At 45.5% G+C, this 24,101-nt stretch overlaps 1 protein-coding gene across 4 annotated transcripts in view; it reads right to left on the minus strand.

Annotated features, from left to right (window-relative positions):
- Positions 1 to 24,101, minus strand: part of ap4b1 (adaptor related protein complex 4 subunit beta 1) — a 95,406-nt gene that overhangs the window by 13,770 nt on the left and 57,535 nt on the right. For 3 of the 4 annotated variants that reach the window (XM_070858857.1, XM_070858858.1, XM_070858856.1), the window contains one exon: positions 2,097 to 2,227. In XM_070858857.1, coding sequence (XP_070714958.1) covers positions 2,097 to 2,227 — 131 coding nt within the window. Of the gene's footprint in view, positions 1 to 2,096; positions 2,228 to 4,130; positions 4,668 to 24,101 lie in introns of those variants that run through there. The other variant, XM_070858855.1, reaches the window with a different exon arrangement.

A 24,101-nucleotide genomic window follows, 5' to 3' on the forward strand; every position in this document is an offset into this window, starting at 1 on the left:
TGTGTAATGAAATAACAGGTCAACAAGGGAAGTGAGAGATTGTATAAGTCCTTTAGTTTTATACAAAGCAAAGAACAGTGTAGGTGCTGCAGACTGGGAATGATATAAAGTACAGCAAAGGAATACAAATAAAGTGGTAAGGATCTGCAAGAAGGGAATGAGAAAAAGCTTGCAAGGGATATATCAAGGACAGCATTAAAGGATTTTTACAAATATGTTGAGAAAGAGAATGGCCAAGAGTAATGTGGATCCCTTAATGACAGACATGGGTGATAGTCATTGGAAATCAGGAAACGGCAGACTTACTAAATTGTTACTTTGCATCAGTCTTCACAGTAGAGGATGAGGATAAAGTACCAGAGATACAAGGAAAACTACAAATAAATCAGGGGGAGGAACTAACTAGATCCAATACAAGTAAAAACAAATGATGATGGAGAAACTAATGAGATTAAAGATGGACAAATCTTCAGGATCCGATGGTTTCAACCTCAGGGTGTTAAGACGAGGACATTGTTGATGTCAGTCATGATCTTCAAAACTCTCCATTCAGAAATTGTCCCCTTGGATTGGAAATTGCAATATTTAGGGTGGGAGAGGTAAACTAGGAAATTATAGGCCTATTAGTCCAATGACAGTTGTGGGAAAGTTACTAGAGTCTGTTATTGGGGACATAGTGACTGAGCTTTGGACAACTAAGAGCTGATCAGAGAGCCAACATGGACTTGTAACAGGAAAGTCACGTTTAACTAACTTGGTTGACTTTTTTTTGAGTTAACAAACGTGGTAGATAAAGGAGTGTCTATGGGAGTTATTTATATGGACTTATATAAATATTCAACAAGGCTCCACACAAGATTGTTAACAAAAATAAGAGCACACGGAATTGGAGGCAACGTCAGGCTAGGTCAATTGAAAATTTCAAAACGGAGATCGATAGATTTTGTTAGCTAAGGGTTTGAAGAGTTACGGAACCAAGGCAGGTAGGGAGCAATGTTCCCTTATTTTTTTTTGGGGGGGGGGGGTGCGTGGCCCCTTTAAATGGCCATGTACCTCATTTAAAATACTGTGCATGGGCTGTTTGTCGCTATTTAAAAGTCGGTGAACCGGCTGTGCGGGAGCTCCAGAGCACTGTGTGGCCTTACAGCTTAAAGGAAAAATTGGTAGGGAATTAAGATACAGATCAAACATGATCAAATTAAATGGCAGAATCGGCTCAAGGATCAAAATGGCCTAATCCAGTTTCCATCTCCTCTTGCTGCCACCTTGGCTATCAATTAACTGGACACAAATCAGGGATCATACTTAAAACCCTTCTGACCGGAGAGCTGTTTATAGATTACCAAGTCATCAGGCACATCCTGATCTCACCGAAAGGATGCAAGGATTTACACGTTTCGTGATCAGGGCACAGCAGACTACAAGTCTGTGTAAACCCAGGACCACAAAGGATCCCATGAGATGTGCATTTTTGGATAGCGAGGCAAAGGACAAGGAGTATATTTTGCCCTGCTGACTCCGTGCACAGGTTAGTGGTGAAAGCAACAGATAATGAGCTGCGAATTGTGGCCATCCAAACCCATCATTACAGCCATCGAACTCATCTAAACACATTCATGCTGGGTTAGTCTTGTATAATCAAATGATATATATATGAAATATACACGGAGCCAAGAGGCAAGCTCGAACCCACCATCTTCCCTAGTTCCACAGACCTACAGCAACTAGCTGGATGGGTGATTGTATGTCTTCGATCAATTTCTAAGAAGTCTTGTTCTGTAATTTTTAGTTGTTTTTTGCGTAAACAAACAAACAGTTGGGTTTAAGCCTAAACTTTGTGTTACAGAGTCCTTCCTATAATTCCTGAGGTCTATGAATCAAAGTGGAGTGGAAAACGAACACTCTACAGGAACTTGCAGCTAAGTTGAGCTGTCCCCATGTAAACATTTAAAAAAAACAAGTAGCAAGACCATGATCAGATAGATCTGATTCTTTTGAGTTTTAAGTGATCTCCTGGAGCATAAAGCACCTTCCCCCAAAAATTCCATAAATCTGTGAAATACATTCTTAATAGAAAAGATTGCTTTTGTATTTACCAACTTCTGGGTCTCCCTGAAGAGACTGCATTTTAGCACATCCCAGGACTGCTGCTCGCCTGACGTAGGAAGCTTTATCTCTTAATCCAGTCAATACTGGCTGCTGAATGTACTCGCTTATACCAGGCATTCTAAACAAAACACAATCTAGTTATTTTTACAAGCATGATGAATTAACCAGTGCTTTTGTTATCAAGTGACGCAGTGCCTCAAATACCTACACAAGGTCCATGAGGTTACCCAGTTTGTAAAGTATTGCCTACTGTTACCATCAGTCTGGTAGATGCATTCACCCCCCTCTGCAAGTTACGCATGGCATTATACATCACGAGGGCAGATACTGCCATACTGAATTTCTCCCCCCACCCACCAAAGTTCTCATTTTCCCTGAAGATGTTGACTCTTGCTGAGCTACAGAGCCAGCCATCTCCAGATTGCTCTCAAATGGTCATTCTTTATGTTGTGTTTATCAGCAGGATCCTCAACTGAGACAGAACTATGAGGAATGTAACTACATATTCTAACATTTTTATATACATTAAAGTTGTGAAAAAACAAAGATATCGATCTGTTATTTGCAAACATGATTCTACTAATGGTTACTGATACAATATGCAATGATATGAAGTCTGTCCTCTCCTGAAAAAGCAGACTCTTGCAGTGCTTTGGGCTGTGGCAGCTCTGACCATCATCCATTCGGTGATTCTGGACATATATATGTCAAACACAGACTGATGGGATTGATGTTTCTTGGCTGCAAGGGTCCTCCACAGAATGAGTTTGGACAGACTTATAAACGAATATAGCAAGCATTGGCCCCAATGCAAAACTGCACCTAATTTGGCATCAGCACTCAGAGACCCAAGAATGGCTACTGAGGAACATAGAAACATGTTATGTTGGTACAAAGAGGGGGTTTTCTTGTGTGGCTGGAATAAAGACACATTGTTGGAGCAGAATAAAAGCTTTACTTTGCATTTAATCATATTACCAGAGCTGAGACTGCTTGATGCCGACACTGGACACATGAAATGGAAAGGGCTTCCATCACCATCATCCTGTATATTGATTTTAATGTAGCACAGAACATTGGAGGCTACAATTCAAGACAACAATTACATTAGACACCATTCTTACTGCACTGTAGAAGTAGCAGCAGGTTGATAGGAGAATTCAAACGCTTTTAAATCAACCCATCGAATTTCTCTCTTCTTCCCCCCCACCCCCCATGAAGCCAAACCCATCTGTCTTAATTTAGTGGGAAGATTTCATAGGAACAGGAGAGGACCATTCAGCCCCTCGAGCCTATTCTGCTGTTCAATTGGATCATGGCTCATCTGTATCTCGACTCAATTTACTTTGCTTTTAACCATAATTCATCTCTGGATTTTTCATAGCAAAATGATTTTAGAAAAAGCACCTATAAAGATCATAGGCAGTCCCTCGAAATCGAGGAAGACTTGCTTCCACTCAAAGTGAGTTCTTAGGTGACTGAACAGTCCAATCCAGGAATTACAATCTCTGTCACAGGTGGGACAGTCATTGAAGGAAAGATTGGGTGGGACTGGTTTGCCGCACGCTCCTTCCGCTGCCTGTGCTTGATTTCTGCATGCTCTCAGCGACGAGACTTGGAGGTGCTCAGCGCGCTCCTGGATGCTCTTCCTCCACTATGGGTGGTCTTTGGCCAGGGACTCCCAGGTGTTGGTGGGGATGTTGCATTTTATCAAGGCGGCTTTGAGGGCGTCCCTGTAACGTTTCCTCTGCCCACCTGGGGCTCGCTTGCTGTGTAGGAGTTCCGAAGTAGAGCGCTTGCTTTGGGAGTCTCCTGCCTGGCGTGCGAACTATGTGGCCCACCCAACGGGGCCGATCAAGTATGGTCAGTACTTCGATACTGGGGATGTTGGCCCCACGTATAAAGAATATGTTTGCAATCTCGCCAGAAATCTTTCCCTGTTTGATGTGCAACGCAGACACCCGAGTGAAAAGCCGCTGTCCAAACACACTTGCCCCAAAGCAGAACAGCTGCCCACAAACCTGAGGCTGCACATGCTCCGGAGAGCCAGGCCCCGGACCATGGGGTTGGGGTCAGTGCAGTCTTTCCGCAGGGTGTTGATGGCCAGGAGCGCCAGGTTAGGTTTGAGCGCGGCGTACGTGCACATGTAGAGGTAGACCAGCTTCTTCTGCACCATGTCGGCCGTGGCGCCGGCCTTCAGCATCTCCATGAAGAGCGGCGACACGTCCAGCCCCTGGGTCATGAAGCGGATCACCTTGAGCACCGCGTTCCTGTACCGCAGCCTGTCGGCCTGGACACTGGGGTTGGACAGCGCCCGCCGCAGCTCCTTCACCGTGTCCTCGGAGCCGCAATACGGCATGTCGCGGCCGGCTTGTAGACCGGGTCCCGATGGGGGCCTCACTCACAGTGAACAGGCCAAGGCTGCGACCCCTTCCCACCGTCAGACTGACGGGCGGCTCCGGGCCACCGCTCCACCGCCTCTTCACTCTCCGGCCCCAGCAACGCACACCGCACACTCCTGCCATCTCATTGGCCCACTCCATCAGTAAAATCCGCCGCCATTGGTCTTCAAAATGAAATCAACGCGCAGCCAAGAGTGCACCCAGTGCCGTTACTGCGATTCTTCTGCCCCCTGCTGGATGGGCATGATTTACAAAAAATAATTTCCATTTATGTAGCGTCTTTCAGCACCATAGGATGTCCCAAAGCGTTTTACAGCCAATTAAGTCCTTTTTGAAGTGTAGTCACTGTTGTAATGTAAAAAAAACAACAGCCAATTTGCACACAGCAAGCTCCCACAAACAGTAATGTGATAATGACTAGATGATCTGTTTAAGTGATGTTGATTGAGGGATAAATATTGGTCAGGACACCAGGAAGAACTCCACTGCTCTTCTTTGAACTAGTACCATAGAATCTTTAACATCCACCTGAGGGGGCTGACGGGACCTCAGTTTAACATCTCACCCAAGAAACAGCACCTCCCTCAGTACTAACAATGGAGTGTTAGCCTGGATTCTTGCACTCATGTCTCTGAAGTGGGATTTGACTCACAAGGCAAGAGTGCTACCAACTGAGCTACAGCTAACATTCAAAGACCTATGCTATCTGTGTTCTGATGAAAGGTCATCCACCTGAAACGTTAACCTTGCTTCTCTCTCCAGAGACTCTGTCTGACCCACTGACTGTTTTCCATCATTTCCTGTTTTTATTTCAGATTTCCAGCATCTGCAGTATTTTGCTTTTATGATATTTGCACGCTTGTTAACTCCAGCACTCTATTTACCAATTTTAACAATGGGTTAACCTTCGAGCTAAGTGCGCCCCACCCCCCACCTTGAAGCTGTTGATGGGCACATGCTGGAGTCTGTCCCAACTGTTGATTCTTCCAGGTGCCTAGAGGCAGTTCTGAACAGTGTGGGTTGCCAGGATTCTGGAGGTTTCATTGCATGACCTTCCACCCAGTCAAACAGCCTTTTCCCCCTTCTGAAAAAAACACACAATTTTTTAATGCCCATATAATTTTTCACCTGAGTTGCTCGCAGCAGCATCCAGGGAATTAATCTTTAATTCCTGGAAACTCCAGGGCAATCCTGGAGAGTTGTCAAGCCTAGCATGGGCGGCAACTTTTGCTTGGACCCAAAAACAAGAAATGCTTGAAACACTCAGCAGGTCAGGTAGTATCGGCAGAAAAAGAAACAGACAAGTTAACTTTTCAGGTGGGGACCCTTCATTGTGAAAGGCCGATTCCTGAAAAGTTAACAATTTCTCTCCACAGATGCTGCCTGACCTGCCTGTTTCAAGCATTTGCTTCAGATTTCCAACATCTGCAGTATTTTGCTTTTTGTCAGTTTTTTGGGTTTACCCCGAGAAAGGGGGAAACTGCTTTGGTCTCAGTAACAGCAAAATCCCAGTGGAGGTTAAGCTGTTTGTTCAAATAGACACCAAATTGACAAAAGTATAAACACCATCAAATGGTTTCTGTGCTGCAGATTGCATTACAATTAGATTATATTTCCTACATTACTCTTCTGTAGCTGTGGTTCAGTGGGTAGCACTCTCACCTCTGAGTCAGATGGTTGTGGGTTTCAAGCCCCAGTCAAGAGACTTGAGCACAAAAAACTAGGTTAACACTGAAGTGCTGCACTGTTGGAGGTGCCGTCTTTCAGATGAGACGTTAAACTGAGGCCTTGTCTGTTCTCTTAGGTAGACATAAAAGATCCCAAGGCATTATTTGAAGAAGAGCAGGGAACTTCTCCCCCATGTTCTTGTCAATATTTATCCTTCAATCAACATCACAAAAAACCACAGATTATCTGGTCATTATCACATTGCTGTTTGTGGGACCTTGCTGTGCGCAAATTGGCTGCTGGGTTTCTTACATTACAACAGTGACTACACTTCAAAAGTTCTTCATTGGCTATAAGGCGTCCTGAGGTCATGAAAGTTAGTGCATAAATGCAAGTCTTTCTAGATTCTGTTTAATGTCTTCATATTTCAAAACCTACACAATGGACGCAATCCACTGAATCCTCTGTAAACTGGAGGCCATCCAAAACTCCGATGCCCGTGTCCTAACTCGCACCAAGTCCCACTCGCTCATCTCCTGTGTGCATGTTGACCTACATTGGATCCCGGTTAAGCAACGCCTCGATATTAAAATTCTCATCCTTGTTTTCAAATCCCTCCTTGGCCTTGTCTCTCCCTATCTCTGTAATCTCCTCCAGCCCTACAATTCCCCTAGAACTCTGCACTTCGCCAATTCTGGCCTTTTGAACATCCCCGATTACAATCGCCCTACCATTTTCAGCCGTGCCTTCAGCTGCCAAGGCCATAAATCCTGGAATTCCCTCCCTAAACTTCTCTGCCTCTCTACCTCCCTTTCCTCCTTTACGATGATCCTTAAAACCCACCACTTTCCATCTGCCTAATATCTCCTTAAGTGAATTAATGTCAAATTTTGTTTGATAACACTCCTGTAAAGCGCCTTGGGGCTTTTTGCTTGTAAAGACGCTATATAAATGCAAGTTTTTATTGTTGTTGAAACAATAAAAGTTCATGTTGTTATGTATGTATGTAGATCTTACCCAAATGTAAGACTTGCCACCAGGCGGCACACCTGTACACCCTGGGCAAGCAGGTATAAAAGGTGACTCACCATGCTGCTTCCCCTAGAGTCTGAAATAAAGAGACCAAGGTCACAACAGTTTGAGCTTGCGATATAGTCCTGTGGATTTATTCTGAACATAACAAATTGACGACGAGTAACGGATCACGAACTTTCACGCGGTAATGGCTGCCGTTGATATTCTTGAGAGATTTGTTGAGGGTGATGATTGGGAAGCCTTCGTTGAGCACTTCAACCAGTACTTTGTGGCCAATGAATTGGACAAGGCTGAAACGGAAGCCAAGCGCAGGGAGATTCTCCTCACAGGGTCATCGGTATATGGCCTCCTAAAAAACTTGCTGGCATCAGTCAAAATAACGGACAAATCTTACACAGACTGTGTACGCTGACTAAGGAACATCTCAAGCCAAAGGAGAGCATCCTGATGGCCAGGTATCGCTTTTACATGCACCATCACTCCGAGGGCCAGAACGTGGCGAGTTTTGTTGCCGGCCTAAGACGCCTTGCGGGGCAGTGCGACTTTGCAGGATCCTTGGGGGAACTGTTGCGGGACTTTTTCGTGCTTGGAATTGGCCACGAGGTCATCTTTTGCAAACTGCTGTCTGCCGAATCCCTAGATCTGAGCAAGGCCATCACGATAGCCCAATCCTTCATATCCACGAGTGATAACCCGAAATAGATATCTTCACAGAATTGAAGCTGACCGGCGAGCACGGTGCATAAAATAATGTTTTGCAGGCAGAACAGCACAGGGCAGGGCCCACATGGTTGCAGAGGCCAGACCTAGGCCTAGAGTGACTCAGAGTCCGCCGTGGGGCGTGAATGCGTATCCATTAGCACCATGTTGGTGCTGGGAGGGCAGCCACAGAGCTCATCAATGTAGATTCAAGCCCTATGTGTGCAAGGGCTGTGGAACAATGGGGCACCTCCAGCGAATGTGCAAACGATCTCTGACTCACCATGTGGCAGAGTCAGGAGAGAACGACCGATCCATCGAGGATCACGATGAACAAGCAGAAGAGGCAACTCAACCTGAGGATGAAGAGGAAGTATATGGGATACACACCTTCACCACCAAAAGCCCTCTGATAATGTTAAAAGTTGAACTTAACGGCACTCCAGTCTCCATGGAACTAAACACGAGGGCGAGTCAATCAGTCATGAGCCAGAAGGCTTTCGAGAGGCTGTGGAGCGACAAAGCCAAGAGACCCGAGCTGATCCCGATTCAGGCAAAGGTAAAAAAAATCAGAAGCTGGCATCCCGGGAGATGAGTATTGTTTGGGAAATCACTGACCGTTCCCTTTGCACCCCCAGGCGAAAATAAACATAGGCATTCATATAGAGTGTGTGCCCCTGCCAATACCAGTGGAGTGGGGAATGAGGAGCTGGGGATGGTTGGAGAGCACAATGCAGAATCAGATGGACTGGTAAGTAGAATTGAGTCATAGAGGGCTAGAATAGGAGAGTTGGAGATCATAGCGTTGGGAGGGCTGGACAGCACTGAGTTGGGGAGGTTGGGAAAGTGCGGTGTCGAAGGGCTGGACTGTCCACTGACAGCTATTTCCCAATCATGTCTATACTTCCTGCTACATCGCCAACCTGATTTGTCCAGTTGCATAGGACATACCCGTCCAAACCACACATGCATGGATAAGAGGCATACACTGTGTTTTATTCATAAGAACATAAGAAATAGGAGCAGGAGTAGGCCATTCGGCTCCTCGAGCCTGCTCCACCATTCAATAAGATCATGGCTGACCTTCTGCCTCAACTCCAGCTTCCCGCCCACTCCTTAAATCCCTTGATTCCCTCAGTGTCCAAAAATCTATTGATTTCAGTCTTGAACATACTCAACGAGAGATTTAAGGTAGGGTGTTTACAAGAGGTTTAAGGCCTTGCCAAAAACTGCTGTAGCTCCCCCATGCCTCATCAAGCACTCAAGGTGGTTGCTATTATTCTAAAGGCTCCTGGCCTTTCAACTCCTTGAAAATTCCAGAAATTTACTGCTCATTCCAGGGCAATTTGCTGCTCTACTGATTTATTTATATTTGTACCAGAGACATACCATAATACATAAAGCAGACGTCCCATTTATATTCATACAAGGTGTACTTACCTCATTCATCGATCTAACTGAGGTCCCAACATAACCGTAACCATCGTTTCTGTGCAACCAATAGATGTCTCTGACTCTGTTACGCTCCCCGTTTCTGTAATTCTCTCTCACCCTGTTTTTATTCTTTTCTCCCTATATCACTGTTATTCTCCTTGCTCCCTATGTCTCTTAGTCGGATAAGAAAGAACCGGCAAGTGCTGGAAATCATAAAGCTGGAAATACCTAGCAGGTTAATCAACCTCACCTTTCTGATGTTAGACCATTTCCTGGTGCTCAACCTGCCCCTCTCTGTGTTTCTGTTACTCTTTCCCTATGTCTTGTCTTCACGAAGGAAGACACGAATAACCTTCCAGAAATACTAGGGGACAGAGGATCTAGCGAGAAGTTTGAAATGAAGGAAATCCTTATTAGTCAGGAAATTGTGTTAGGGAAATTGATGGGATTGAAGGCCGATAAAATCCCCAGGGTCTGATAGTCTGCATCCCAGAGTACTTAAGGAAGTGGCCCTAGAAATAGTGGATGCATTGGTGATCATTTTCCAACATTCTATTGACTCTGGATCAGTTCCTATGTACTGGAGGGCAGCTAATGTAACAACACTTTTCAAAAAAAGGAGGGAGAGAGAAAACAGGGAATTATAGACCGGTTAGCCTGATAATATTCTGCCTTCACGTTTTTGCCACCAAAGTGGATAACCTCACATTTAACCACATTATACTGCATCTCTCATGCATTTGCCCAATCACCTAACCTGTCCAAGTCTCTTGCAGCCTCTTAATTTCCTCCTCACAGCTCACACTGCCACCCAGCTTAGTGTCATCTGTAAACTTGGATATATTACACTCAATTCCTTCATCTAAATCATTGATATATATTGTAAATGTTGGGGAAAATGTTGGAATCAATTATTAAAGATGAAATAGCAGAGCATTTGGAAAGCAGTGACAGGATTGGTCCAAGTCAGCATGGATTTATGAAAGGGAAATCATGCTTGACAAATCTTCTAGCATTTTTTGAGGATGTACCTAGTAGAGTGGACAAGGGAGAACCAGTTGATGTGGTGTATTTGGACTTTCAAAAAGCTTTTGACATGGTCCCACACAAGAGATTGTTGTGCAAAATTAAAGCACATGGTATTGGGGGTAATGTATTGACGTGGATAGAGAACTGGTTGGCAGACAGGAAGCAGAGAGTCGGGATAAACGGGTCCTTTTCAGAATGGCAGGCAGTGACTAGTGGGGTGCCGCAGAGTTCAGTGCTGGGACCCAGCTATTTACAATATATATCAATGATTTAGATGAAGGAATTGAGTGTAATATATCCAAGTTTACAGATGACACTAAGCTGGGTGGTAGTGTGAGCTGTGAGGAGGATGCTAAGAGGCTGCAAGAGACTTGGACAGGTTAGGTGATTGGGCAAATGCATGAGAGATGCAGTATAATGTGGTTAAATGTGAGGTTATCCACTTTGGTGGCAAAAACGTGAAGGCAGAATATTATCTGAATGGTGCCAGATTAGGAAAAGGGGAGTGCAACGAGACCTGGGTGTCATGGTACATCAGTCATTGAAAGTTGGCATGCAGGTATAGCAGGCGGTGAAGAAGGCAAATGGCCTGTTGGCCTTCATAGCTAGGGGATTTGAGTATAGGAGCAGGGAGGTCTTACTGCAGTTGTACAGGGCCTTGGTGAGGCCTCACCTGGAATATTGTGTTCAGTTTTGGTCTCCTAATCTGGGGAAGGATGTTCTTTCTATTGAGGGAGTGCAGCGAAGGTTCACCAGACTGATTCCCGGGATGACAGGACTGACATATGAGGAGAGACTGGATCGATTGAGTCTGTATTCACTGGAGTTTAGAAGAATGAGAGGGGATCTCATAGAAACATACAAATTTCTGACGGGATTGGACAGGTTGGATGCAGGAAGAATGTTCCCAATGTTGGGGAAGTCCAGAACCAGGGGTCACAGTCTAAGGATAAGGAGTAAGCCATTTAGGGCCGAGATGAGGAGAAACTTCTTCACTCAGAGAGTTGTGAACCTGTGGAATTCTCTACTGCAGAGGGTTGTTGATGCCAGTTCGATATATTCAAGAGGGAGTTAGATATGGCCCTTATGGCTAAAGGGATCAAGGGGTATGAAGAGAAAGCAGGAAAGGGGAACTGAGGGAATGATCAGCCATGATCTTATTGAATGGTGGTGCAGACTCGAAAGGTCGCATGGCGTACTCCTGCACCTATTTTTCTATGTTTCTATGTATGTACTTTTGGGATCATTAGCCACTAGATGGTGTCACTGTTGGAGGCCATTGGGCTGCACGCATGTGTGTGCAGCCCAAGTATAAAAGGCCAGCCATTTTGTATATTAGTCATTTTGGGCTTTAATAAAGCAGAGCTAAGGTTATACCTCTTGGAGTTAAACAGTACTCAGTCTAACAGTTATTGCATACACAACATTTGACGATGAGGCAACAAGAACCTTTGTATGCAAAAATGAGCACAATTGGATTGTTGGAGCGATTTGTGGAAGGAGAAGATTGGGCAGACTTTGTGAGCCGTTCTTCGTGGCCAACAAAATGGAGGAGATCGGCGCCGGGCGGTGTTACTCACGGTTTGCGGTCCAAAAATGTATGGTCTGATAAAGAATCTACTCATTCCTGTGCGTCCAACAGAGAAGACGTGTGAAGAATTGTGTACACTTGTACAGGACCACCTTAAGCCAGACGAAGGCATCACCATCTCGAGATACAGATTTTATACGCACGTTCGCTCATTCAGGGCAGTGTTGGCAGACATGCTGCGGGACATCTTTGTAATCGGCATCAACCATGAGGTGATCCTGCGTAAACTACCGGCGGTGGAGACGTTGAAGTTGAACAGGGCCATCGCGATCGCTCAGTCATACATGACGACAGATAGAAGTCTAAAGCAGATATCAGTGAAAAATCAAAACTCGGCAAGTACTGTAAATATGATTGATTCGGCGTTTGGCAGAGCGGCACAGGGCAGGGCCAATCCGACTGCGTACGCAAAATCTGTGGCTGTCCAAAGTCCGCCAGCGGGAATGCATCCGATTTCTCTGTGTTGGTGTTGTGGCGGAAATCACCGGCACCAGCAGTGCTGATTTAAGCAATATAGTTGCAAGGGCTGTCTGAGAGTGGGGCATCTCCAGCGCAAGTGTCTGCAGATGAGCAAGCGTGCTGCGATACATCACGTGGAGGATAATGGTCAGACTAGCGCGGATCCAGATACGCAATCCGAGATACCAGAGGAGGAAGTGTATGGACTGTACTCGTTCCTAACTAAGAGCAAACCGATAATGATCAATGTGAAATTTAATGGGGTGCCGGTATCGATGGAACTGGACACGGGGGCAAGTCAATCAATAATGAGCCAGAGGGCTTTGGACAAGCTGTGGGATACTAAGGCTGTGAGGCCCAGGCTGAGTCCAGTCAATGCCAAGTTGTGCACGTACACCAAAGAACTCATAACATTGATTGGCAGTACCACAATTCAAGTGTCGTATGAATGTGTGGTTCACGAGTTACCGCTATGGATTGTCCCAGGTAATGGCTCAACACTGTTCACCAGGAACTGGCTTGAAAAAAATCAGATGCAATTGGAATGACATCAAGGCGTTACCGTCAGAGAAAGATACATATGCCCAAAATCTGGGCAAGTTCCCCTTGCTGTTCGAACCAGGCATCGGCAACTTCATGGGAGCCAAGGTGCAGATCCACATGGACTCGGATGCAAGATCCATCCATCATAAAGTTCGGGCAGTTCCGTATATCATGAGGGAGAAGGTCAAAATCAAACTGGACAGACTCCAGCGTGAAGTGATCATATCACCGGTTGAATTTAATGAATGGGCCAGCCCCATTGTTCCTGTGCTGAAAAGTGATGGCACAGTCAGAATCTGTGGAGACTACAAGGCTACGATCAACAGGGTTTCGAAACAGGATCAGTACCCTTTACCGAAGGCTGATGACTTGTTTGCAATGCTAGCCGGGGGGAAGTCGTTCACCAAACTGGACTTGACGTTGGTCTATATGACACAGGAGCTGGTCGAGACGTCGAAGAGACTTACATGCATTAACATGCATAAAGGACTGTTTATTTATCACAAGTGCCCTTTTAGAATTCGCTCGGCTGCAGCAATATTTCAGAGGAACATGGAGAGTCTACTGAAGTCTGTTCCTAGAACCGTCGTGTTCCAAGTTGACATCCTGATCACAGGTCGTGACTCCGAGGAACATCTGAACAACCTGGAAGAGGTCCTACATCGGCTGGACAAAGTGGGACTCAGACTGAAACACTCGAAGTGCATCTTCATGGCACCAGAGGTCGAATTCCTGGGGAGGAAAATTGCTGCTGACGGCATCAGGCCCATGGACGCGAAAGCCAAGCCCATCAAGAATGCACCCAAGCCGCAGAATGTGACGGAGCTGCGTTCGTTCCTGGGTCTACTCAACTACTTCGGTAACTTCCTATCTAAATTGAGCACCTTCTTAGAACCACTGCACATCTTGCTAAGAAAAGGCAACAACTGGGTGTGGGGTGCATCTCAAGACAGAGAAAGCCACTAATCTGCTTTGCTCTAACAAGCTGCTGGTACATTATGACCCATGTAAACGTTTAGTATTGGCCTGTGATGCTTCATCATATGGAATTGGTTGTGTACTCCAACAAGCTAATGAGTCGGGTAAACTTCAACCAGTCGCGTATGCTTCAAAAAGTTTGTCTAAAGCAGAAAAAGCCTGCAGCATGTTAGAGAAAGAAGCACTCGCCTGTGTGTATGGGGTTAAAAAGATGCATCAGTACCTGTTCGTTCTTTGGTTTAAACTGGAGACAGATCACAAGCCGCTCATTTCACTGTTCTCCGAAAACAAAGGTATCAATACCAATACTTCATCACGCATCCAGAGGTGGACGCTGACATTATCCGCTTATGATTATGTCATTCGCCATAGACCTGGCACCGAGAATTGTGCCAATGCTTTGAGCCATCTGCCATTGCCCACACCGGAAGTGGAAATGCCACAACCGGCGGACCTATTGTTAGTTATGGATACTTTTGAGAGTGAAGGAGCCCCTGTCACGGCTCAACAAGTTAAGACCTGGACCAGCCAGGACCCAATTTTATCGGTGGTGAAGAGTTGCATCCTCAAAGGTGATTGGTCTGCCATACCCAAGCAAATGAACGAGGAGACCAAACCTTATATTCATCGCAAAGACGAACTGTCTATTCAGTCGGATTGTATACTGTGGGGCAATCGTGTCGTTATGCCCAAGAAAGGGAGAGAGAAATTTGTACGTGAGCTACATAGCACACATCGCGGCATTGTAATGATGAAAGCCCTCGCCAGGTCTCATGGCCGGGAATTGACTCTGAGCTGGAATCATATGTGCATCAGTGCAACACTTGCATGCAGCTCAGCAAAGCACCAGCGGAATCGCCGCTGAGTCTGTGGTCGTGGTCATCTAAACCACGGTCCAGGATCCATATAGACTGGCAGGTCCCCTCCTGGGGAAGGTGTTTTTAGATGTGGTGAATGCATATTCGAAGTGGATAGAGTGTATAATCATGTCATCCAGCACATCCACAACTACCATTGAGAATCTGAGTATCATGTTCGCGGCACATGGTCTGCCTGACATCGCTGTTAGCGACAACGGATCGTGCTTCACCAGTCAGGAGTTTCAAGAGGTCATGAAACTCAAGGTCAGCACCATTCAAACCTGCATCCAATGGGCAAGCAGAACGTGCTGTCCACATCATAAAGCAGAGTATGAAGCGAGTAACCCAAGGGTCACTGCAGACCCGCCTGTCATGCATACTGCTTAGTTACAGGACAAGACCACACACGCTTACCGGGGTCTTGCCTGCCGAACTAATGATGAAGAGAGGTCTTAAGACCAAGCTATCTCTTGTACACCCTGACTTGAATAATCATGTTGAATATAGAAGACAAAGTCAACAAGGGTATCACGATCGCGCAGCTGTGTCATGCGATATTTCTGTAAATTATCCTGTATATGTTCAGAATTATGGTCAGGGTCCCAAGTAGATCGCTGGTACTGTCATAGCCAAGGAGGGCAACAGTGTATTTATTGTCAAGCTCAAAAATGGACAAACATGCAGGAAACATATGGATCAGACAAAGCTGCGGCACACAGACGAACCGGAACAGTCGGAGGAATAGACAATGGACGAGAAACCAACCTACCCCCAGTCATCAGAGGACCAGTGGTCATCAGTGAATCGGGACTTTCAATCACTGACATGTTCAATGAAAATGGACTTTCAATCCCTGACATGGCCATTGCCACTCCTACTAGGTCAGCTACCCAGCCACCAGTCACAACAGATTCTGAACACTCACCCAAGACTGGAGTTGAACTGGGGTGGTCAACCCGGGAGCGTAAAACACCAAACCATCTCAATTTGTAAAAGACTGTGTTGATAACTCAGAGGGGGTTTTGACATGTATGTACTTTTGGGATCACTAGCCACTAGATGGCATTACTGTTGTAGGCCATCTAGTGGCTAGTGTGTGCAGCCCAAGTATAAGAGGCCAGCCAATTTGTATATTAGTCACTTTGGGCCTTAATAAAGCAGAGCCAAGGTTATATCTCTTGGAGTTAAACAGTACTCAGTCTAACAGCTACTGCACACACAACTACTGTTCTGGATGACTCATGCACTGTAGAATGCACAGGAAAAATAATCTGTTGTATCCATCAGTGGGATGGACTAAGGCATGTGGTATTTTTCCAATGCTTCCTCAGTCCAGTATACTCCCATGCCTTTAGAAGCTTTACTACTCGGCAGCAAAGGCCAAAATCAAATAAATCAATTAGGGATAGACCTTAATCCTAGTTTCTGTGCAATCAAGAGATGTATGTCTCTGTTACTCTGCCCTATCCTGTGATTCTCTCTGCCTGTATCTGTTCTTCTCTCCCTATACCTCTATTACTCCCCTTTCTCCCTCCAAATCTCTGTCACTCTCCCTTTGTTCCGTGGGCATACTCCATTAACCATGCCGTTGATTCTTACTGACAGGAAACAGTGCCAAATTGACAAGAAACTCCCATGACTTGAAGCCAGGGCAGTCCGGCAGAAGATCCCAGAAGAGAAAGTGACTGATGGGGAAATGGACCACATGACCACCTGGAATCAGGCCGAATTAGGAGTGGAAAAACAGCTCTTTTAAGATCTCACCTATTACATTTTACACGTGTATAGGCTGTTGCTTAGGGATGGTGGTCTGATTAGTTTTGTTATTGAAAATAAGACCAATTATTGGAAGAATTAGAAAGGATCATAGAATTTTACAGCAAAGAAACAAGCCATTTGGCTTAACTGCACTATATCTGTGTTTAAGCTCCACAAATGCTTCCTCCCACCCTATTTCATCTAACACTAGCAACATATCCTTCTAGTCCTTTCTCCCTCAAGTACTTATCTAGCTTCAAAGGTTAAATTATGAGGCGAGATTACATAAACTAGAGTTTAGAAGGTTTAGGAGTGATTTGATCGAAGTTTTCAGGATATTACAGGGAACTGATAGGGTAGATAGAGAGAAACTATTTCTGTTAGTTGGGGATTCTAGGACTAGAGAGTACAGTCTCAAAATTAGAGCCAGACCATTCAGAAGTGAAGTTAGGAAACACTTCTACACACAAAGGTTAGAAGTTTGGAACTCTCTTCCGCAAACAGCAATTGATGCTATGTGAATTGTTAATATTAAATCTAAGATTGATAGATTCTTGTTAACCAAAGGTATTAAGGGATATGGGCCAAATGAATAAAGTCACAGATCACCCATGATCTCATTTAATGGAGGAACAGGCTCGAGGGGCTCAATGTATGTTCCCTTTAACTTCATCAATGGTTATGAAAGAGTTAGTCAACAGTGTCTTAATAGTTTGGTACCCTTTAAGTAAAATGTTGATACAATAAATCTGTTAAGTATGGAAGAAGTCCACAAGACTTGAGTACTGTGAGCTAAAACTGATGTGACCTTAGTCTCTTTAATACAACTCCTTTGTGCCTAAGCAGCATGGCAGACAACCTTTTATACTCCCTTGCACGAGGTGTGCAGGTGACCCTTGGGCCTCCAACAGTTGCGCCCTCTGTTACAATGTTTACATACATAACATCACTCCCCCCCCCCCCCCATCCCCCAAGTCTTTGATACAAATTATTTACAAGTTGAGATGATCCAAGACCCTATGCTCCCTGGTTGATCGTCTGAGTTCAAACTCTGGCATGGGTGAGTTGGTTGGACCATTGCTGCACTGCGTCGCGGCTGGTCTGACCGGACTGTTGGGAATAGTGGGTTCATCCTCTTGATTGACAGCGACGTCGATTGCTGGTTGGGTGTATGTTGGTGGATCGATGATGGTGATGTCCTCTTCAGGTTGTTCCTGGTTGTCGGTGAACCGCAGTTTGGTCTGATCCAAATGCTTTCTGAACGTTTGTCCATTCGTTAGTTTGACGATAAACACTCTATTCCCCTCCTTGGCCAGGACTGTTATGCTCTTAATAAAGGATGAAACTGAGTACTGTAAGCAATGAGTAAGTGTGACCTTAGCTCCTTTAATTAGACTCCAGAGTGCAGGTGCCGTGTGGGTGGCCTGCTTATTTACAGTGTAGGCTCTCTGGTGGTGGTGTGAATCAGGTTGCCAAGGGTTAAGTACATAACAAAGACAGTGCCAGCGACCCATTTAGGACCATGACTGTAATTAAGGACAAACACAGGGTCGTGTTAACATCAATGTCACACGATGCAGCTGCGCGGTCGTGGTACATATTTTGCCGGTGACGCCGGATATCCACATGATCATTTAGATCCAGGTGGATTAGGGAGAGCCTGGTTTTGAGTGCTATCTTCATTAACAATTCTGCAGGGGGAACCCCAGTGAATGAGTGGGGTTGCGTCCAGGAGCTGAGCAGAACACGAGATAAGCGGGTCTACAAGGAGCCTTCCGTCACGCGTTTCAAGCTCTGCTTGATAGTTTGGACTGCCCGTTCTGCTTGACCGTTGGATGCGGGCTTAAACATAGAAACATAGAAAAATAGGTGCAGGAGTAGGCCATCCGGCCCTTCGAGCCTGCACCGCCATTCAACAAGATCATGGCTGATCATTCCTTCAGTACTCCTTTCCTGCTTTCTCTCCATACCCCTTGATCCCCTGTTGGAGAAGTCCAGAACCAGGGATCACAGTCTAAGGATAAGGAGTAAGCCATTTAACACCGAGATGAGGAGAAACTTCTTCACCCAGAGAGTGGTGAACCTGTGGAATTCTCTACCACAGAAAGTAGTTGAGGCCAATTCACTAAATATATTCAAAAGGGAGTTAGATGAAGTCCTTACTACTAGGGGGATCAAGGGGTATGGCGAGAAAGCAGGAAGGGGGTACTGAAGTTGCATGTTCAGCCATGAACTCATTGAATGGCGGTGCAGGCTAGAAGGGCTGAATGGCCTACTCCTGCACCTATTTTCTATGTTTCTATGTTAACCGTAAAAGCCATATCTAACTCCCTCTTGAATATATCCAATGAACTGGCATCAACAACTCTCTGTGGCAGGGAATTCCACAGGTTAACAACTTTCTGAGTGAAGAAGTTTCTCCTCATCTCAGCCCTAAATGGCTTACCCCTTATCCTTAGACTATGTCCCCTGGTTCTGGACTTCCCCAACATTGGGAACATTCTTCCCGCATCTAACCTGTCCAGTCCCGTCAGAATGTTACATGTTTCTATGAGATCCCCTCTCATCCTTCGAAACTCCAGTGAATAAAGGCCCAGTTGATCCAGTCACTCCTCATATGACAGCCCAGTCATCCCTGGAATCAGTCTGGTGAACCTTCGCTGCACTCCCTCAATAGCAAGAACGTCCTTCCTCAGACTAGGAGACCAAAACTGAACACAATAATCCAGGTGAGGCCTCAATAAGGCCCTGTACAACTGCAGTAAGACCTCCGTGCTTCTATATTCAAATCCCCTAGCTATGAAGGCCAACATACCATTTGCCTACTTTACCGCCTGCTCTACCTGCGTGCCCACTTTCAGTGACTGATGAACCATAATACCCAGGTCTCATTGCACCTCCCCTTTTCCTAATCTGCCGCCATTCAGATAATATTCTGCCTTTGCGTTTTTGCCCCCAAAATGGATAACCTCACATTTATCCACATTATACTGCATCTGCCATGCATTTTCCCACTCACCTAACCTGTCCAAGTCACCCTGCAGCCTCTTAGCGTCCTCCTCACAGCTCACACTGCCACCCAGTTTAGTGTCATCGGCAAACTTGGAGATATTACACTCTATTCCTTCATCCAAATCGTTAATGTATATTGTAAAGAGCTGGGGTCCCAGCACTGAGCCCTGCGGCACTCCACCAGTTACTGCCTGCCATTCTGAAAAGGACCCGTTTATCCTGACTCTCTGCTTCCTGTCTGCCAACCAGTTCCCTATCCACGTCAGTATATTACCCCCAATATCATGTGCTTTGATTTTGCACAACAATCTCTTATGCGGGACCTTGTCAAAAGCCTTCTGAAAGTCCAAATACACCACATCCACTGGTTCTCCCTTGTCCACTCTGCTAGTTACATCCTCAAAAAATTCCAGAAGATTCGTCAAGCATGATTTCCCTTTCATAAATCCATGCTGACTTGGTCCGATCCTGTCACCGCTTTCCAAATGCGCTGCTATTTTGTCCTTCATGATCGATTCCAACATTTTCCCCTCTCCGGATGTCAAGCTAACCGGTCTATAATTACCCGTTTTCTCTCTCCCTCCTTTTTTAAAAAGTGGTGTTACATTAGCTACCCTCCAGTCCATGGGAACTGATCCAGAGTCGATAGACTGTTGGAAAATGATCACCAATGCATCCACTATTTCTAGGGCCACTTCCTTGAGCACTCTGGGATGCAGACGATCAGACCCCGGGGATTTATCGGCCTTCAATCCCATCAATTTCCCTAACACAATTTCCCGCCTAATAAGGATATCCTTCAGTTCCTCCTTTTCACTAGACCCACTGTCCCCTAGTACCTTCGGAAGGTTATTTGTATTTTCCTTCGTGAAGACAGAACCGAAGTATTGGTTCAATTGGTCTGCCATTTCTTTGTTCCCCATTATAATTTCAACTGAATCCGACTGCAAGGGACCTACGCTTGTCTTTACTAATCTTTTTCTCTTCACATATTTGTAGAAGCTTTTGCAGTCAGTTTTTATATTACCTGCAAGCTTCCTCTCGTACTCTATTTTCCCCCTCTTAATTAAACCCTTATTCCTCCTCTGTTGAATTCTAAATTTCTCCCAGTCCTCAGGTTTGTTGCTTTTTCTAGACAATTTATATGCCTCTTCCTTGGCTTTAACACTAACCTTAATTTCCTTTGTTAACCATGGTTGAGCCACCTTCCCAGTTTTATTTTTACTCCAGACAGGGATGTACATTTGCTGAAGTTCATCCATGTGATCTTTAAATGTTTGCTATTGCTTATCCACCGTCAACTCTTTGAGGTTCGTTTGCCAGTCTATTCTAGCTAATTCACGCCTCATACTGTCATAGAAACATAGAAAATAGGTGCAGGAGTAGGCCATTCAGCCCTTCTAGCCTGCACCACCATTCAATGAGTTCATGGCTAAACATGCAACTTCAGTACCCCATTCCTGATTTCTCACCATACCCCTTGATCCCCCTAGTAGTAAGGACTTCATCTAACTCCTTTTTGAATATATTTAGTGAATTGGCCTCAACAACTTTCTGTGGTAGAGAATTCCACAGGTTCACCACTCTCTGGGTGAAGAAATTCCTCCTCATCTCGGTCCTAAATGGCTTACCCCTTATCCTTAGACTGTGTCCCCTGGTTCTGGACTTCCCCAACATTGGGAACATTCTTCCTGCATCTAACCTGTCTAACCCCGTCAGAATTTTAAACATTTCTATGAGGTCCCCTCTCATTCTTCTGAACTCCAGTGAATACAAGCCCAGTTAATCCAGTCTTTCTTGATAGGTCAGTCCAGCTATCCCGGGAATCAGTCTGGTGAACCTTCGCTGCACTCCCTCAATAGCAAGAATGTCCTTCCTCAGGTTAGGAGACCAAAACTGTACACAATACTCCAGGTGTGGCCTCACCAAGGCCCTGTACAACTGTAGCAACACCTCCCTGCCCCTGTACTCAAATCCCCTCGCTATGAAGGCCAACATGCCATTTGCTTTCTTAACCGCCTGCTGTACCTGCATGCCAACCTTCAATGACTGATGTACCATGACACCCAGGTCTCTTTGCACCTCCCCTTTTCCTAATCTGTCACCATTCAGATAATAGTCAGTCTCTCTGTTTTTACCACCAAAGTGGATAACCTCACATTTATCCACATTATACTTCATCTGCCATGCATTTGCCCACTCACCTAACCTATCCAAGTCGCTCTGCAGCCTCATAGCATCCTCCTTGCAGCTCACACTGCCACCCAACTTAGTGTCATCCGCAAATTTGGAGATACTACATTTAATCCCCTCGTCTAAATCATTAATGTACAATGTAAACAGCTGGGGCCCCAGCACAGAACCTTGCGGTACCCCACTAGTCACTGCCTGCCATTCTGAAAAGTCCCCATTTACTCCTACTCTTTGCTTCCTGTCTGACAACCAGTTCTCAATCCATGTCAGCACACTACCCCCAATCCCATGTGCTTTAACTTTGCACATTAATCTCTTGTGTGGGACCTTGTCGAAAGCCTTCTGAAGTTACCTTTCCTTAAGTTCAGGAACCTAGTTTCCAAATTAACTTTGTCACTTTCCATCTTAATAAGGAATTCTACCATATTATGGTCACTTTTCCCCAAGAGGCCTCGCACAACAAGATTGCTAATTAGTTCCTTCTCATTACACATCACCCAGTCTAGGATGGCCAGCTCCCTGGTTGGTTCCTCGACATATTGGTCCAGAAAACTATCCTTAATACACTCCAGGAAATCCTCCTCCACTGCATTGCTACCAGTTAGGTTAGCCCAATCAATGTGTAGATTAAAGTCGCCCATGATTACTGCTGTATCTTTATTGCACACATCCCTTATTTCTTGTTTGATGCTGTCCCCAACCTCACTACTATATTTGGTGGTCTATACACAACACCCACTAGTGTTTTCTGCCCTTTGGAATTCCACAGCTCCACCCATACCGATTCCACATCTTCCAGGCTAATGTCCTTCCTTACAATTGCATTGATTTCATCTTTAACCAGCAATGCCACCCCACCTCCTTTTCCTTTCTGTCTATTCTTCCTAAATGCTGAATACCCTTGGATGTTGAGTTCCCAGCCTTGGTCCCCCTGGAGCCATGTCTCCGTGATGCCAATCACATTGTACCCGTTAACTGCTATCTACGCAGTTAATTTGTCCACCTTATTACGAATACTCCTCGCATTGAGGCACAGAGCCTTCAGGCTTGTTTTTTTTTAACACACTTTGCCCCTTTAGAATTTTGTTGTAATGTGGCCCTTTTTGTTTTTTGCCTTGGGTTTCTCTGCCCTCCACTTTTACTATTCACCTTTCTATATTTTGCTTCTGCCTCCTTTTTATTTCCCTCTGTCTCCCTGCATAGGTTCCCATCCCCCTGCCATAATAGTTTAACTCCTCCCAAACACTCCACCTAGAACATTGGTTCCGGTCGTGCCCAGGTGCAGACCGTCCGGTTTGTACTGGTCCCACCTCCCCCAGAACCGGTTCCAATGTCCCAGGAATTTGAATCCCTCCCTTCTGCATCACTCCTCAAGCCACGTATTCATCTGAGCTATCCTGCGATTCCTACTCTGACTAGCACATGGCTACTTTTGAAATTACTACTTTTGAGGTCCTACTTTTTAATTTAGCTCCTAGCTCCCTAAATTCGCCTCGTAGAACCTCATCCCATTTTTTACGGGACAGACCTGACATGCTTGATGCCACTGCAGGTCATAAACTCGTTGAATTCCGAGCTGGTGAAACATGGTCCATTGTCACTGACAAGGACGTCGGGTAAGCCATGGGTGGCGAACATAGCCCGGAGGCTTTCAATGGTGGCAGTGGATGTGCTGGATGACATGATTACGCATTCAATCCATTTAGAGTAAGCGTTCACTACAACTAAAAACATTTTTCCGAGAAAATCTACATGGATCCTGGACCACGGTTTGGAAGGCCATGACCACAGACTCAATGGAGCCTCCCTTGGTGCATTGCTCAATTGTGAGCACGTGTTGCACTGGTGTACGCATGACTCCAAGTCCGAGTCAATGCCGGGCCACCAAACATGCGACCTGGCTATATCATGACTATGCCTGGATGGGTATTGTGTAGGTCACGTATAAATGATCCCCTGCCTTTTTTAGGCAAAACCACGCGATTACCCCATAAGAGACAATCCGACTGGATGGACATTTCATCTTTGTGTCGGTGAAGCAGCTTAATTTCATCTTGCATTTCCCCGGGAACGGCTGACCAGCTCCCATTGAGGACGCAACTTTTTACAAGTAATAGCACAGGATCCTGGCTGGTCCAGGTCCTGATCTGGCGAGCATCCATGACCAGAGCAAGTCTGCTGGCTGCGCCATTTCCACCCCGGTAGTGGGCAATGGTAGCCAACTGAGGGCATCAGCACAGTTCTCTGTGCCTGGTCTGTGGTGGATAACATAGTCATAGGCGGACAATGTTAGTGCCCATCTTTGGATGCGGGACGAAGCATTGGTGTTTA

Source organism: Pristiophorus japonicus, chromosome 17 (genome assembly GCF_044704955.1).
Source record: "Pristiophorus japonicus isolate sPriJap1 chromosome 17, sPriJap1.hap1, whole genome shotgun sequence".
Taxonomy (NCBI): domain Eukaryota; kingdom Metazoa; phylum Chordata; class Chondrichthyes; family Pristiophoridae; genus Pristiophorus; species Pristiophorus japonicus.